The sequence below is a fragment of the Xiphophorus maculatus genome, chromosome 19 (assembly GCF_002775205.1).
Source record: "Xiphophorus maculatus strain JP 163 A chromosome 19, X_maculatus-5.0-male, whole genome shotgun sequence".
NCBI lineage: Eukaryota > Metazoa > Chordata > Actinopteri > Cyprinodontiformes > Poeciliidae > Xiphophorus > Xiphophorus maculatus.
This window is the reverse complement of record NC_036461.1, coordinates 24,165,950-24,182,083: the sequence shown is the minus strand read 5'-3', so window position 1 is coordinate 24,182,083 and position 16,134 is coordinate 24,165,950. Positions and strand designations below refer to the sequence as shown.

Below are 16,134 nucleotides of genomic sequence, written 5' to 3'. Positions count from 1 at the left end.
AAATAAGAACATGAATATAAACTTCTCCTTAAAAATCGTAACAGTCGATAACCAAGATTTAAACACAGATGTTGAACTTTTTAGTTTTGAAGAAAAGAAGCAAAAGTAAATTAGTGCTTTAGAATTTGTCCAGATACTAAACTTTGGCAAAGCTAATCTCTGAGTTTCATTTTAAACACTTTGATACTGAAAATGTCTAATTAAGTATCAGCTTTTACACCAAACAGTGTTGTTAGCATAACCCGTTAACATAATTAGGTCTGATATATTCTCTGATCAGAAAAATATTCAACTTCAGAGTCAAACTGGATGCTCAGCGGTAAGATCTCCCTCAGTCGTGTTGTCTAGGGGAGAGACGGGATTAAACGCACATGGACAGAGCCAAGTTCATCACCAGTACAAAGAGAACATGAAGTTATTGGCAGCAATTTCTGACTTTTTAAAAATGCTTTTCTCACTTTCCTCCTCACCAAAGTTTCTCCACTCTGCTTTTTTCAGCTGGAAGGACGGCTTGGGCTTCTGTGCACTCATTCATCGACACCGTCCAGAACTCATAGACTACGGAAAACTGCGCAAGGTGAGTGAGTTTACTTACTCCCCTAAAGCTACACTAATAACTCAGAAAAAGCCTGCTGATCTAAAAAGTGGAAAATCTTGTAGCAGGTTTTTTTTCCCTTTTGCCTAGAAGCTGAGTTTAACGGTCACAATGGTCTGCTTTTGACAGGATGACCCCATGACCAACCTGAACACGGCCTTTGACGTGGCAGAGAAGTACCTGGACATCCCCAAAATGTTGGATGCAGAAGGTGAGCTGGCGTGACACTCAAATTGTGAAAGAATGAAACGGAAACCAGACAATTTCGCACACTAGAAAACCAAAGCATGCTCCTTCCGAAGAGCCGTTTAGCCAGATCAAAGTTCACAGAGGGGAGACAAAGAGGTCACCACAAATCAAATATTCTTTTTTTATATATATACTTTGCACTCTGACATCTGGCAGCCATGCTCTGCAGAGGTGTGCAAAATGAGCCAAGCTTCTTTAAAAGTTTAGTACCGAGTCACGCCAGCTGGCTCTGACTTGGTTGCATTTAAAAGTATTGTTCACGCTCAACAACGACTGAACAAAAACCAGAGTGAATGAAGCTGGCAGCTGGAATGTCTTCGTCTGTCATGTCTGCTGACTTTCCCACATTTTGGATCGCCACAAGCCGCAACATATTTTATTGGGATTTCACCACAGATACCTGATTAGATTTGGATCTGGGCTTTGAATGGACCATTCTGACACATAAATAGGCTTTGATCTAAACAAATCCATTGTAGCTCTGGCTGTGTGTTTTATGTCTATTCTCGTAATATTCGACTTTATGCTTATAATTTCATTTTCTTAGCATGGCCCTAATACTCAGTTGTAGAATACAAATGCAAGCCACACTTTTCAGATCTCTTTAAAAGAAAAAAGAAATCCATGTGTCCTTTTCATTTCCCTTTACATTTGTACACCACATGTGTTAGCTTGTCACATGAAATCCCAATAAAATACGCCGACCCTTGTGGTTGTCGTGGTACAATATCTTTTACATGAAGCCGGCCTTCCTCTGCCGTCTGAAGGAGCATGTTTTGGGGTTTCGTGTCACAGCTGTGCACACAGTGAGGATATTTTCTGCGGAATGTAAACAGGCGCTTGTCTTTCGTACAAATAAACGAAGCCTCACTGACGTCAACGCTGCATCTCCAAATACGGTTTCCTCTTGTGCGAAGGACAGAATCAGGATTCAAACCCTCGCCTCTGGTCTGTTTTGCTCTACAATTAACGTGATGAGCTCCACTTCTAGCTCCTTCATTTGACTCCCTCATGCCCCCTCCACCCCACATCCGCCCTCCTGACCTCCTCTCTTCCCCACAGACATTGTAGGCACTGCCCGTCCGGATGAGAAGGCCATCATGACCTACGTCTCTAGCTTCTACCACGCCTTCTCGGGCGCCCAAAAGGTATCCTGGATGCAGAGTCCTACCCTGTCCTCCCCTTTTTTTCCCCCCTACCTGTCTGCGTGTGTCTGTGCGTGTGTGTGTGTGTTTGCAGGTGTCTCTTAACAGTACTCTTTTCTCTGCAGTGCACAGCGCTCCTTTACTTTCCGCATGGTTCACGCCACCACAAAATGCATGATGGGACTACGTCTTGTGTTGTCAGAGGCGATGAGCGCAGGCGGGCCTCCAGTCTACCTTGTTGTTTCGCCAGTCGTTTCGAGCTTCCTCTCGCTAAAACGGAGCGCCGAGCGGAGCGCCTCTGATCTGCATGACGGCAGTCGTCTGCAATAACCGACCGCGCGGTTGACACAAATTCGCCTGACGTCTCTCGCCGCCGCAGGAGGGGAAATGTACCCGTTTAAACAGACAGCTCTGTTTAACCTTCAGAGCGACGGCTCGACTAGAGAGTGGAGGAGGTAGTGAGTGAAACAAAAACTGGCAAGTCAAAACAGTGATGCTTTATCAGGCTTTAATGGCCATGGCCCGTCTGGTTTCAGCGTTTCTGTCAGTCTTCCTCCTTTTCTAAGAGAAAGACTGGCTGGGTAATGAATGACACTTTTCTCTGACAGCTGCTGTAATCTCAGCAACTCTTTTAAGCAAGTCGACTAAAACAATTCAGTGTTTATAACCAAACTGAGAGACGTCAGACTGCAGCTGGACACAGATCAGAGTTTGACTTTAAACACAAATAAAAACGCCACCATCATTGTTTTTTTTGTTGTTGTTTGTTTTGTTTTATTTTTTTTGTGCTCCCCACTGGAAACCTCGAGTTGACTGGAGGACCCATGTGACTCATGATTGCGCCCCCTGCTGGCCCCTTTTTGTTCTCTGCACACTTTTACTCTGCATTTTTCTCCTCTGTCCTCTCTCCCTTTTCCTCTGTTCCTCGGACAGACATCATTAGCACCTTGAGGCCAGATGAGAAGGCCGTCATGACTTATGTGTCGTGTTACTACCACGCGTTCTCAGGCAAGCAGAAGGTGAGAATCGAGCCAAAAGAGCCAACAAGTCCAAGAAAAACGTGTCCAGCGAGTTAGTAGGAAAATGACAGCGTCTGTTTGTGTAGCACTGTTTTAGCACTAACAGTAGTTCACCCTGAGTGTTGAAATGGTGAAAGCACTGCGTAAAGAAAGTAAAATTCTGAGCAGATTGTTTTTGCTTTTTTTTTTTTTTTTTTATTGTTAGAGTTTAAATACAGTCACTGTTGTATTATTGTCAGTTTTTCATGATGGATTGAGTTTTTTTTTTTATTCTGGGATGGAATGATAACTCAACAAGTAACTTAAAAAAAAACAAAATAAACAAAGCAAAATAAATTTGAACTTGTGAACTAATTAGAATTTATTGTGAATTATCTCTAAATCAGACCGGGTCAAATTATTGCAGAGCTCCTACACAGTCTTGAAATCTGGAAAATAATTAAATGTTTTGCATGAATATGGAAAAAAAAATTTAATTAGTTACGGAATAATGCTTTATTTCCCACAATTTGTTGCTTATTCTACTTTCTTCCATGTTTAAAAGAAAAAAGTCTAATAGTACTCAACAAATATGGTGGTGTTTTTTTTTTTACATTGTTTCCTATTAAAATGTTTTGCTTCATCTTTATGTTGCCAAATTACACCTTGATTCTAACAATTTACCCATCAGTAGTGAATCGCAAATTGAATGCCTTCAGAAATGGGGACGCACAGATAAAAATCAACCGGCTGATAAATGGACTCTGGTTTCCTTCATTTTGGGAGATCGGCGATAATCTGATACTTGAATTGGAAACTGATCTAATCTGCCTCTGCAAAGGTCTGAAAATCCACCGCCGTCCTTTTATCTCTGCTGTTAGGGAGGGCAGAATGACAAGTTCCCACACCAGATCACGTCTGTACATGATTGGCTAAAAATAGTCACATCACTGTTCTCAACTTAGAAAAACTTTCACTAAATTCCAGATACACACTCAAAAAAAAGTGTATCGGCCAAAATCGAAAGGTACGTGTTTGACCAGGAACCTGCAATCAGTGCACTGCAATTCAAAAACCAAAGTGGAGCTGTTACTGGTTCCGCTGGACCTTGTGGTAATTAAACTGGGTCTGAAATACCAAACCGGGCCCTGAAACCGCTTATAAAATAAAGGTGCAGAACCGTGGCTTTAGAGAATCTGCGTCTGTTTTAGGTCATTTGGTTGAAATTTGCTTTCTCTTGGGTGATGCCACTTTGAAGCTCGTTATGGAACGGATAAATCAGGGTAACATCACACTCAACTCCATTCCCTTAAAAAACTATTATTAAAAGCCAGGAAAACAAACTATTTAAAAAGCTCCAACATTTTTGGTAAGAACAGCTAAACATTCAGCCAGAACTATGCCAGGATGGCATCTTTACAACTCGCTAAAAGGCTTTTTGACAAAAATAATCACTTATTTCATTTAGGCCCAATGAGGGTATGTACAGTATATACTCTGTAAATTGACAGTAAATCAATGCAACATTCAGTGGCAGCGTCTGACAAAAGATTTAAGTGTAAAACATCATGACAAAGATTGGGCTGGATCTCTGTCGTGAACAATAACTCAGGACATCCTGTTAAATCCGCTGTCCTTAAAATCTTCCTGGGATCGTCTCCTGGGGCGACAGACTCTCCTGACAGGCCTGAACCCGTCCGCCGTCTGTTAGTTTTCACATAAAAACAAGGAGGAGCTTTTTTTTTTTTTTTCCTTCCTCCTCTTGTCTAGTACCTCAGATTGCCGCCTGTGGGCAGAAATCTCCCCATAAACACTATGAACCTCCCATCACTGCACTTGTCTGTACATGGAAATTATCACCAGGCTTTTTATTACGTTAAGCTGCAAACAAGCCTGTTTGCTATTAAGGCCTGTTGTAGCAACAGACGAAACTTGCTGAAACTCTTTGTATTTTAAGTTTTATTGGATTTTACACTCCAAAAAAAAAAAAAAAAAAATCACACACAAACTCTTACCAAGTATTTTTAATCTAGCTTCTAGTGACAATACTTGAAATGAGACAAAGCTAAACTAATAACATTGGAAAATGTCTTATTAGAAGTGCCATTGGAACCAGCACATTTTCATCAATGTTAAGGAATTATTCACATAAAACAAGCCCCCGTATCTTGCTGAAAAGTTGTTTGTAAGTTATTTTTGTCTTAGTTCAACATATTTGCACTAGAAACTAGACCAAAAAATACTTTTTTTGTTTTCGCGGTGTATCATGACGAAGCTTTACACCGCAGCCATGAAACAGAAGCTTTACATCTTCATGTAGGTAGATTTATTACCAAATGTGGAATATATTGCTACGTTCAGTCAGCCTTCACACAACACTGTCCACAGCGGCTTCCTGAATGAAAGGTTTCAGTTTTAGCTCCAATCAGCAGTTCTTGCTCTCCGCCAGAACAGCAAGCAGCATGAAGGAGGTCGGGGCTCTCGGCTAAGCGGCCCAGTCGTGCAAACATTTGCTCACAGAAGCACAACCTGCACATCCTGGCTCTCCTTTTAAGGCCGCTCCTCTTAGAGGGAATCTCGGACCGAGCCAAGGTTTTCCTTGTGATGTTTGGACAAAGGAAAGCTGGAGGCAGCCCTCCATGTGGGATGCGAGTCTCCGAGCCGTGAAAGAGGTTACGAGTTTTGAGACTTCGGTTTTTATCTGCACTTTATGTAAGGACATGTCTGCAATAGCTTTTAATCTCTCTTAATTTCCCTTAATTTTAAGGCACAAGCCTCTAAAATCCCAGTTACAAACTTTTTTTTGTCTTTCTTTTCTCAACCAAATCAGCTTTATTTTTTACACTTTGCATGCTGCTGTAATTGCTGCCTTTTACTTTTTTTTTTCAATCCATACATTTCACACACACAAAAAGCAAATTGGTTTATTTTTTTTAGTTCTAAATTTGAACAAATACCATTTTACGGGGCTTTACAAGATATAGAGGTCCAATTTAGAGCAACTAATATATAATCCATATTCAGTTCAAATAAATCCAGATCCTTCCAGTGCTGTCTAAACATATTCATTCTAGATCCAGTCCACTTTCATTCCTTCCTAAATATACAGCTCATATAATGCCAGCTGGTATTACATTGAGTTATTGATTTTTGCAGCAATCCCTTATACTAAGCAAATATCCTTTCATACATTCAAACAGCTTGTAAATAAATGGTCGTCTTCCATTCTCCTCATTTTTTATTTATGTTTTTACTATTTTATAGATTTAAAAAAAAATCTCTCTGTATTATATCTCAGTAGTAAGGATGTTACATGTTAGTGGTGCAGAAATCAACATGTGTTCATGGCTAACGTTTCCATGCTGCAGTTCTTTAACGTTGTAAAACGTTGTTCTTTAAAACGTTTTACAACGTTAAAGAACGTTTTACAAAACGTTCTTTAACGTTTGTACAACGTTCGTTACACATTCGTGTAACATGAATCCTGCCTCGTAAGTTATGAGTTTTAACTAGCTTTGCTAAGCTAGCGAGCGTTTTAATTAGCTTTGCTAAGCTAGCGAGCGTTTTAATTAGCTTTGCTAAGCTAGCGAGAGGAGTAAAGCAACTGGACACGTTCAGCAATCAGCCAATCAGAAAAAATGAAGATGGCAAATAACATTTGAATGGATTACTTTAACTTATACTTTAACTTTTACTTAAATTTCTGATAAGCAAATAAAGTTTTTATTTTTATATATAATTTACTAGTCGTTTTCTGAGGCCCCTCTTTGAAAGACAATGCTCTAGATGACACATTTTTCTCTGTTTGTTTATTTTTTTAGTTTTAATATAACACAAACCGAGAGTCGTCCTGATTCCATCAGTTTCGGAGCGCTTGCTGATTAATCGCTCGATTTCCCCGAAGCGATTCCCCTGGTAATTCTCTGTGGGCGGTTCGGATTAATTTATCGCAGCCAAACGTCAAAAGAAAACAAACAACAACACTTTAACCTCGCAGAGCCTTCTTCGGATAGACGTGCGTGGGTGTCGTAGACGGCTGAACTCACGTTGTTTCTTGCTTCGCCCTGGTGGTTTAGGCGGAGACGGCGGCCAACCGGATCTGCAAGGTGCTGGCGGTGAACCAGGAGAACGAACAGCTGATGGAGGACTATGAGAAGCTGGCCAGTGATGTGAGCATTCCCCCGCTTCTTTCCCTCCGTTTTGCCTCCTCGTCTATTTCATTTCCCGCTCACTGAGCTGCATCCCTGCCCTCGGCGGATGTTCGTGCTGCGTTCAGGTGCAGATAAGGCGGATAATGATAAACAAGCCAGACAAAATAGGACTTGTATTGAGTTCTGTGCATTGTGCAACACTCGTGATTGTTATCAAATCATACTGCGGCCTTTTTAAAAACTGTTTTACGTGTTGCAGTCTGTGGACTGTCTGCTGTTTATGCAGGCTTAAACTAGAACTAGTTTGCCAAGGAACAAGCTTGCACGTCTACAATTACTAACTCACTACACCAACATTTTTAGAAGCACAGTGGCTTTCAGAAATATTCACACACTTTGCATTTTTACAAACTCCACTGTATTTTATCGGGGTCTGCAACAGCCATCTGTGCCCTCAGTCCTCCGATGTAAACCAGTTTAGAGCCTCAAAACAACTGGGATATTTATGATGAATATCTGCCAAAGGACATTTTTAAAGAGCCACAATTATATTTCTATTTTTAAGATTTCAAATAAGGGGAAAACAAAACAAAAGAGTGGAGGGTAACATTTTCTTCAATTGGGATAATGATGTCATTTGTGGAAAACTAATGACAAGAAGATTAGATCTAAACATATTTTACTGGTATTTTGTTTTTTTCTCCTTCCCCTGTGGGAATTCATTACAATTATTCCATGAAAAAAAAATCGCATTTATTATATTTATATTTTTTTTAAAACAGCACAGCAGCATGTGCATATGTGTTTGGAGAAACTTTAATTTGCTCCTTGCCTGTAATTTTAAGCAAATACAAGTACAAAGTATACAAAAAAATAAATACAAAAATAGAATGTAGCTTGAATCAAGGTAAAATACAAAATAAATACAAAAAATAAATACAAATACTTCAAGCTGTTGCTTTGTATTTACTGAGTAGATAAATGTCAAACACTTTAAAAACAAGCCACTGATTTTTTTTTTTTTCCCCGTTTATTGTTTTATGAATCATAAAAATGGTGAGTTAACTTCTTTTTTCCCCAATCTTGCAAATGCTTAGAAGGCACCATCTTCTAAAGCATTATTAAACTTTTAAAACAAGGTTTAATAATGCTGTAGGATAAAATAAAGGCTTGTTTTTAGTGTTGGTGATTTTAAACATTACGTTACAGATTTTGTTCATAAAGCTTTAAAAATGTTGGCTCAGTGTTGAAACATGCAAAAACTGAAGAAGAAATTGCACTGCAAATACATTAAATTGCAAGAATTTAGACCAAACATTTTATGCTAAATGATGATTTCTACTTTTTCTCCTCCTTTTTCCATCGACTACATAAATCACACACACTTTTCTTCCATGACTCTCTGATGACCTCCACCAATTCTCCCCGTCTTTTCCAATTGCGCGGCTCTCCTTTCATCCTTTCTTCCATCAACTTGCTTTTCTCCTCCGTCTCTGTTGTATTATCCCTACCCCTTCATGCACACACACACACACACACACACACACACACACACACACACACACACACACACACACACACACACACACACACACAACCCCTCAGCTGTTGGAGTGGATCCGTCGCACCATCCCCTGGCTGGAAAACAGACTGCCTGAGAACACCATGCAGGCCATGCAGCAGAAGCTGGAGGACTTCAGGGATTACCGTCGTCTCCACAAGCCGCCCAAAGTGCAGGAGAAGTGCCAGCTGGAGATCAACTTCAACACCCTTCAGACCAAACTGAGGCTCAGCAACAGGCCCGCCTTCATGCCCTCCGAGGGAAAGATGGTCTCGGTATGTCGCTATGGTTTCTGAAAGACTGCAATTCAACAAGATTCATATTCTGTACAGACCTTCTCTTACCTTGAGCCTCGTTTCATGTACTTTTTAAGTCTCCTTTACTTAGTAATAACCTCTGCTGTTCATATTTGCTCCTGGATATGATGTGTTCACTGGTTGGGGGCGAAAATCTGATATTTGATGATCACCAGTCATGACCGATCAATCCTTGTCACTGACTGATTTCCTGATGCCTCTGATATTAATGGATGGGCAGCTGCAATGTGAAATTAAAATAGTTCAGATTACAAACGAGTACAAAAAAAATTTAACACCCTTTCTAGGCTGAAACCCGGAATAACAACTTTGAATGCAACAGAAGATGATTCTGATCCAATCAAAAGATAATTTGGATCCAAGATGAGTGAATCTGCATGCATTTTCTTCACACTACTAAAGTATTTGTCAAAATTTGATGTCAGATGGATATTATTTTTGTTTGATAAACGACTACTATTTTCTTGAACAACTCCAATCTAAACCTTCCTGGCGGTTTATGCTAACGCTATTTTGTAAACATTTAAACCGCCGCCATGTTTGGATTGATTATTTATGTCGATAGGAGTGATAAGCTACACATTAAATGGAAGTAGGAGGCAGTTCGCCACCAATTATCTTCCTGGGAGAAACAAAAATTCAAAAATATTTTGATGCTTAAAAAAAAAAAAAAGCTTATATGTAAAGCATTTTCCGGTGAGAGTAATTATCTCATAAAATGTAAGTAGTAACAGTATAAACTTTCACATAAATCGCCGTAATATTTTTACGTTCCTTGTCGGTTTAATTTTCTTTGAGTGAGAAACGCTTTAGGAGGAATATTATTACTGTTGCACTGCCCCTCCTATTCCAATTTCCTGTATAATCAGCTTTTGTAAATCTCCCATTGGAAAAACATGGACAGTTTGAAGGTTTATAAAGTGTCAACACAAACTGTTATTTTTAATATGTTACTAAAATTGGACATTAAAATGCTAAACGAAGATACCAGAGAGTAATCCCCAGCAGCTAAAATATAACCTTTTAGCATAATCTCACTTTAAAAATGTCTGAATATTCCTTTAAACATGAGTGGAGAACTCAAATGTCCATTTAAGGAAGAGCTAAAGCAAAAATTAGCCTCAAATGGATTTATTCCAAGTGTTCAACATCGGGGCAGCGACGACAAACGGCAGACCTAATTCAAGTGCGCCGTGTCGCCTAAAACAAATACTCTAATGTCTTTGTTGGCTTTGTGCAGGACATTAATAACGCTTGGGGAAGCCTAGAGGGAGCGGAAAAGGGTTACGAAGAGTGGCTCCTCAACGAGATTCGCCGGCTGGAGCGACTCGACCACCTGGCGGAGAAATTTCGGCAGAAAGCGGCGATTCACGAAGCCTGGACCGAAGGTGCTGAACCGTTACCAAAAAGAAAATCCTTCATCTTCCTAAAGTAACGCAGTTAGCTTCTCTACATCTAACATGACATTTCTGGTTTCATCACTTCCTGCGCAGGTAAGGAGGACTTGCTGCAGAAGCAAGACTACGAGACTGCCTCGCTGTCAGAGATCAAGGCTCTGCTGAAGAAACACGAGGCCTTTGAGAGCGACCTGGCCGCACACCAGGATCGCGTGGAGCAGATTGCAGCGATAGCGCAGGAGTTAAAGTAAGATCCGATAAATCCTAGAGAGAGGACAAGTGGACAGGGAACCATCACTGTGCCTGAAAGTGAGGATTTGTTCTGTTCTGCAGTGAGCTGGACTACTACGACTCCCCCAGTGTAAACGCTCGCTGCCAGCGGATCTGCGATCAGTGGGACGCACTGGGAGGCATGACCGTGAAACGCACCGAGGCGCTACAGGTGAACCTTGCTGAGAGCTGCAGTGTTACTTGAGATTAGTGGGAAATAAAAACAAAGTGAATTCCTGTTTCTCTGAAACACTGGGTGTCAATTAAAAAAAAAAAGCCTTTGTGTTCTTTCTATCTCACCAGAGAACTGAGAAGTTGCTTGAAACTATCGACCAACTGTACCTTGAGTTTGCCAAAAGAGCAGCGCCATTCAATAACTGGATGGAGGGCGCCATGGAGGACCTGCAAGACACTTTCATCGTTCACACAATTGAAGAAATCCAGGTGAGCAAGGACCTACACCGGTACGAACCAAACAAGAATGTATTGTAATAAGGAAATGCTAAAAATGTGCTAAATAGACTTGGCCTTCCAAGACTTGAGACTTGATTTAAGCCGGATCCTTACAGACTTGACACTCAACTTGGGGTGAAGGCCTTGAAATTTGATTTGAACTTCATCCTCAAAGTCTTGAGACCTGACTTGGGGTGAAGGGTTTAAACCCCCACATTCTCAGGTGTACTTCACTCCACAGAAATCCGTACAAAGGTGCATTTTTACGCGTACCGTGTTGCACGATAAATTGCTTGGCGGGAAACAGTGTTCACATCAAACTGTTCTGTTTTCGATACCAAGCTGATGAGGTCGGATATTGGCGCAACCAGTCGCAAGGATTCAGGTGGAGGTCTACTTTAGTGCGGCACAAAGTAGACCTCCACTTTGTGCTGCACTAAGTGTACGGTGGCTGGCCTGGTGGAGAAGAAACAGGGTAGGTACCCAACTAGCTCTTCAAACTTGCTTGTATCCATTCGGATTGTGGGAAGTGAAGGAATTTGTCACGGGAAACGAAGGCGATCTCTACGTTGGCCTCTCAGAATACGTACGGTTCGTCCGAGGAGTATGTGGGAACCTTTAGACTTGATTCAGAGTTGACCCTCAGGGACTTCAGACTTGACTCAAACTTTTACCTCTTACGGATTTAAGACTTCAACTTGCCCCTATCAACCTGAACTTTGGGTAAACGCTTTAAGAGTTGATTTGGAGTTGGGGTTTGGGAGTGCTCCCACTTTATTTGGTGACTCAATTAAGTGATTATTTATTGAAGTGTGGCACCTAAAACATTGATGCCATCTGCAGGCATCAGTGTTTCAGTAGTGAAATGCTTAATAAGCAGAAGTCTTGGTGATTCCTCTCAAGCTACATTCCAAAATAACATAAAGCAACTTAAAAATCTCATTTTTGTTGTTTAAGAGCTCTGTCTATTGTCCAAAGTAGAAAGGGACATGGTGCTGGTGTGTTCAAGGTGTATATATTTTAATGTGTTCTCTTCAATCTAAAATGAAAACTGTCACTGTTTCCGTTTATCACACAGAAGAAGACAGTGCATGTTTTTACAGATGTCTGTTGTTGTTTCAGGGACTGAGCACAGCCCATGAGCAGTTCAAAGCCACGCTGCCAGAGGCCGACAAAGAGCGCCTGGCCATCCTTGGCATCCACAATGAGATTGCCAAAATCGTGCAGACCTATCATGTGAACATGGCCGGCACCAACCCCTACACAACCATCAACCCACAGGAGATCAACGCTAAATGGGATAAGGTACTGGGACTAGTACACAGCAATTTTTCTTCTTTCTCCTTAAGACAGAGTGATTGCTCAGTGTGTTCCCTTTTTTTTTTCTTTTTGTTATAAAAATCTCTTGGGCTTTTTTTTTTGTTGTTTTTTTTTTTACAATTTTAACTCCAATCTGCAGGTCAGGCAGCTGGTGCCTCAGCGAGACCAGGCTCTGATCGAAGAGCACGCCCGGCAGCAGAACAACGAGCGTCTGCGCAGGCAGTTCGCCACACAGGCCAACGTCATTGGGCCCTGGATCCAGACCAAGATGGAGGTTGACAACTTTACCTCTCACTGATCCTTTTTTATTTATATATATATATAAAACAAAAAATTTCATGACTAGATTAAATGTGAAAACTTTTGGTGAGGCTGTAAAAGCCAGACATCTCATGGCGTTCTCTGTACACCTGAGCAGGAAATCGGCCGGATCTCGATCGAAATGCACGGCACCCTAGAGGACCAACTGACGCACCTCCGCCAGTACGAGAAAAGCATCGTCAACTACAAGCCAAAGATCGACCAGCTGGAGGGAGACCACCAACTCATTCAAGAGGCTCTCATCTTTGACAACAAACACACCAACTACACAATGGAGGTAAACGTCGCAAGGGATCAAATCCAGTCCCCCTGATGCTAATCTCCACTGATATATCGATTATTTGACACAGGGAGTCCAGATTTAAAGTCTTAAATTCAAAATTAAAGCCTTAAAATGTCTTAAATTCATAATAAAAAGACCAAGTTGGCCTTAAATACATTAATTACCATATTCTATGTAGTTTATTTTTCCTCGCTGGACTTTATTGTCAGGCAAACGTTTGAGTCGCATCCAGACATTCTCAATCCATTATGGTCAATTGAAGTTGTTGAGGCTACCGCTAACTAGCTGCTAATATACCCTCGCTAGCTAGCTAGCTTTTTTTTATGTCCATCATGGGTAAATGTAAGCTGGTGGTTCGATGCTAAACACAAACAGTTCTATCAAAGCATTTTCCTGAATTAAAATGACTCAAAGTCAAAGCTCCAGTATGATCAGCTCCATGCCAAACTTCTTATGCATTTTATTGGTAAAAAAAAATTTAAAAATTGGTGGATTATTGAATATTTTTGCTTCCGCTTCACATCTACAGGCTACTTCCAGTTAGTCTGACATAAAATCCCAGTAAAATACATGGACATTGGTGACTTTAATGTTAGAAAATATTGAAAGAAATGTTAGAATTCATCACCAGACAGCAGTACAGCAGGCGGGCCTAAAATATTATAACATCCCAGAATGCATCAGGGCATATTTTCCCTGACATTGGTTCTAAATGGAACACCCCAGGTTGGATAAGGTGAAGATTAAAGCTCAGATCCAGGACTCTCCGACCCCTTCATCATCCTCTTCCTCTTCTCCCGGTCTCTCTCTGCCGTGCAGCACATCCGTGTGGGCTGGGAGCAGCTACTCACCACCATCGCCCGCACCATCAACGAAATTGAGAACCAGATCCTGACGCGAGACGCCAAGGGCATCAGCCAGGAGCAGCTGAACGAGTTCCGCGCCTCCTTCAACCACTTCGACAGGGTCAGTACCGAGTCGCTCCGCAGGGCCGCGGCCAGAGGGACGGCTGACCGTTTAATCCATACAAAGGGTTTTGTGGGAACCAATAAGAGAAGAGAATAGATGCAGAACAAAGTTATGGATTTATCCTGGAACTGTTGTAGGAAAACACTCAAATACGTAAGAACCATGTGGTAACACGTTATTTGACGGGGTGTGAATAAGACTGACATGGCAGTGTCATGAACATGAAGGAGTCTTTATGAATGTCTGACTGTTGTCATGAAGTGTCAATCGGTAAATAATGACACTTTTAATGCAAAGTTGCTCTAAAAGTGGCAACTTTGCATTAAATGTCATTATCTATACAATATTGTAAAGTTGACACTTTTAATGGACTTTTAATGCAACCTTTAGAGCAACTTTGCATTAAAAGTGTCATTATTTAACAAATGACACTTCATGCCAGCAGTCATAAACACTCCTTCATGTTCATGACAGGTGTTTTGTCATATTTATGACAGCGTCATGTCAGTCTTATGCACACCCTGTCAAATAAAGTGCTACCAAACATGTCTGTTTACTTGCAATACTCAAATATCTATACTCTGAATATTAATCGATGCTGTTAAATATGAACTGTGTTTTTCCATTCCCTGAGTTGGGAGGTTGTTTTTGTGGGATAAGGTGGGAACGGTATGAAAAATGTAGAGATTTGGCACTTCATCTAAAATTTCATCTGTTATGTGACATAATCTTTAGTAATTAAATTCTAACTGGGACAGACATTTAAGATTAGAGCCTATTAAACAACATAAGATATTACTATTTGACTAAAATTCATCCAAGATTGGATGGGAGTAAATCATTAAAAAAAAACAAATTAAATTGAAAACAAAAATAGACAAATGAATGGTAACAAAATAAATTCAGAATTACCGATTTACATAAAATTGAGTAAGAATGCCTGACGCAGTGAGATAAAAGGGAAGACCACTAAAGAGAATAACATGGAAAACTGCATGTAGCCCCTACGTTGACTCAATGAAGCTGACCTCCATCCGCTCCTGTGATGTCAGAGTCCTCGGTTCGTTCCAGCAGCAGGTAAGTCTCCTCGACTTCACACCTGCTCCTGGCAGGTCCTGCCAGCAACCAGAGTAACTCAGAAGTCATTTAATTCGGCTCTTTAGACGACAACGGATAGCTGTAGTAAGCTCCAAACAAGGACACGACGATCCAGATTAATTTGTGTTGAGGGCAAAGTTTTAACAAGCTTCTACGATTTTGTCCTTGCGGCCATGATCCAAATCTCGAGACCGTAGGCGAGGGTCGGAACAGGAGCGAACAGGAAATCCAGGAGCATTACGTCAGTTTAGACGCAGATCCATCCAACTGTCTCACGCTTTGTCTGACCAAACGCACAAACATGACGAACTACAGTTGGAGTGCAAACTTTTCCAAAGAGACTGAGGAGGGTGATTCATTATTTTTTAGGTGAATCTCGTCTTTTAATGTATGCTCAGCCAGGGGCATACGTTAAGGGGCCCAGGTCCCTCTTGAAAATGATAAATAAAGGAAATAATAAATAGTTAAATAGTTTTTTTGGGGGGGGTTGGTCATTTAAAGACTTGATTTATTTATTTGTTGCATATTCAAAATGAATGTTTGTTTTAATTATGTAAGAAAATCAAACAGTTTGTCCTTTTTACGCCGGAGTATTGAGGCCACACTAAGAAAAAAATAAAATAGAAAAATAACAATTTGAGAATAAAGTCATAAAATTACGATAATAAAGTTGCAGTGTTACCAGAATAAAATCGTAATATTTTGAGAACTCTGACATGAGAACACATCTGCCATAAAACGAATGTCGAGCATCTTGTGAATAAGGAAATACTTAATCTATTAACATTTTACCACAGGTGTAAGACTTCTTTCTCGTGTCAGAGTCCTCACAATATTTTAACTTTACTCTGGTAATTTAATGACTTTATTCTCGTATTATTTTGACTTTTTTTCTCTTACAAACTTATTAATGATATCCTACAACTTTATTCACGTACGAGATTATTCTCGAATTATCTCTGTTTTTTTTTCCGGTGCGACTTTACTCTCATAATTTTATGATTTGT

At 40.5% G+C, this 16,134-nt stretch overlaps 1 protein-coding gene across 4 annotated transcripts in view; it reads left to right on the top strand.

Annotated features, from left to right (window-relative positions):
• LOC102233488 (alpha-actinin-1) overlaps nt 1-16,134 on the top strand; it is a 61,965-nt gene that overhangs the window by 43,023 nt on the left and 2,808 nt on the right. For 3 of the 4 annotated variants that reach the window (XM_023353127.1, XM_023353129.1, XM_023353128.1), the window contains exons 6-18: nt 499-577; nt 725-806; nt 1,907-1,992; nt 7,064-7,156; nt 8,744-8,974; nt 10,257-10,404; nt 10,510-10,660; nt 10,747-10,855; nt 10,987-11,127; nt 12,259-12,441; nt 12,596-12,730; nt 12,875-13,054; nt 13,880-14,026. In XM_023353127.1, coding sequence (XP_023208895.1) covers nt 499-577; nt 725-806; nt 1,907-1,992; nt 7,064-7,156; nt 8,744-8,974; nt 10,257-10,404; nt 10,510-10,660; nt 10,747-10,855; nt 10,987-11,127; nt 12,259-12,441; nt 12,596-12,730; nt 12,875-13,054; nt 13,880-14,026 — 1,765 coding nt within the window. Of the gene's footprint in view, nt 1-498; nt 578-724; nt 807-1,906; nt 1,993-2,922; nt 3,009-7,063; nt 7,157-8,743; nt 8,975-10,256; nt 10,405-10,509; nt 10,661-10,746; nt 10,856-10,986; nt 11,128-12,258; nt 12,442-12,595; nt 12,731-12,874; nt 13,055-13,879; nt 14,027-16,134 lie in introns of all 4 variants that reach the window. The other variant, XM_023353130.1, reaches the window with a different exon arrangement.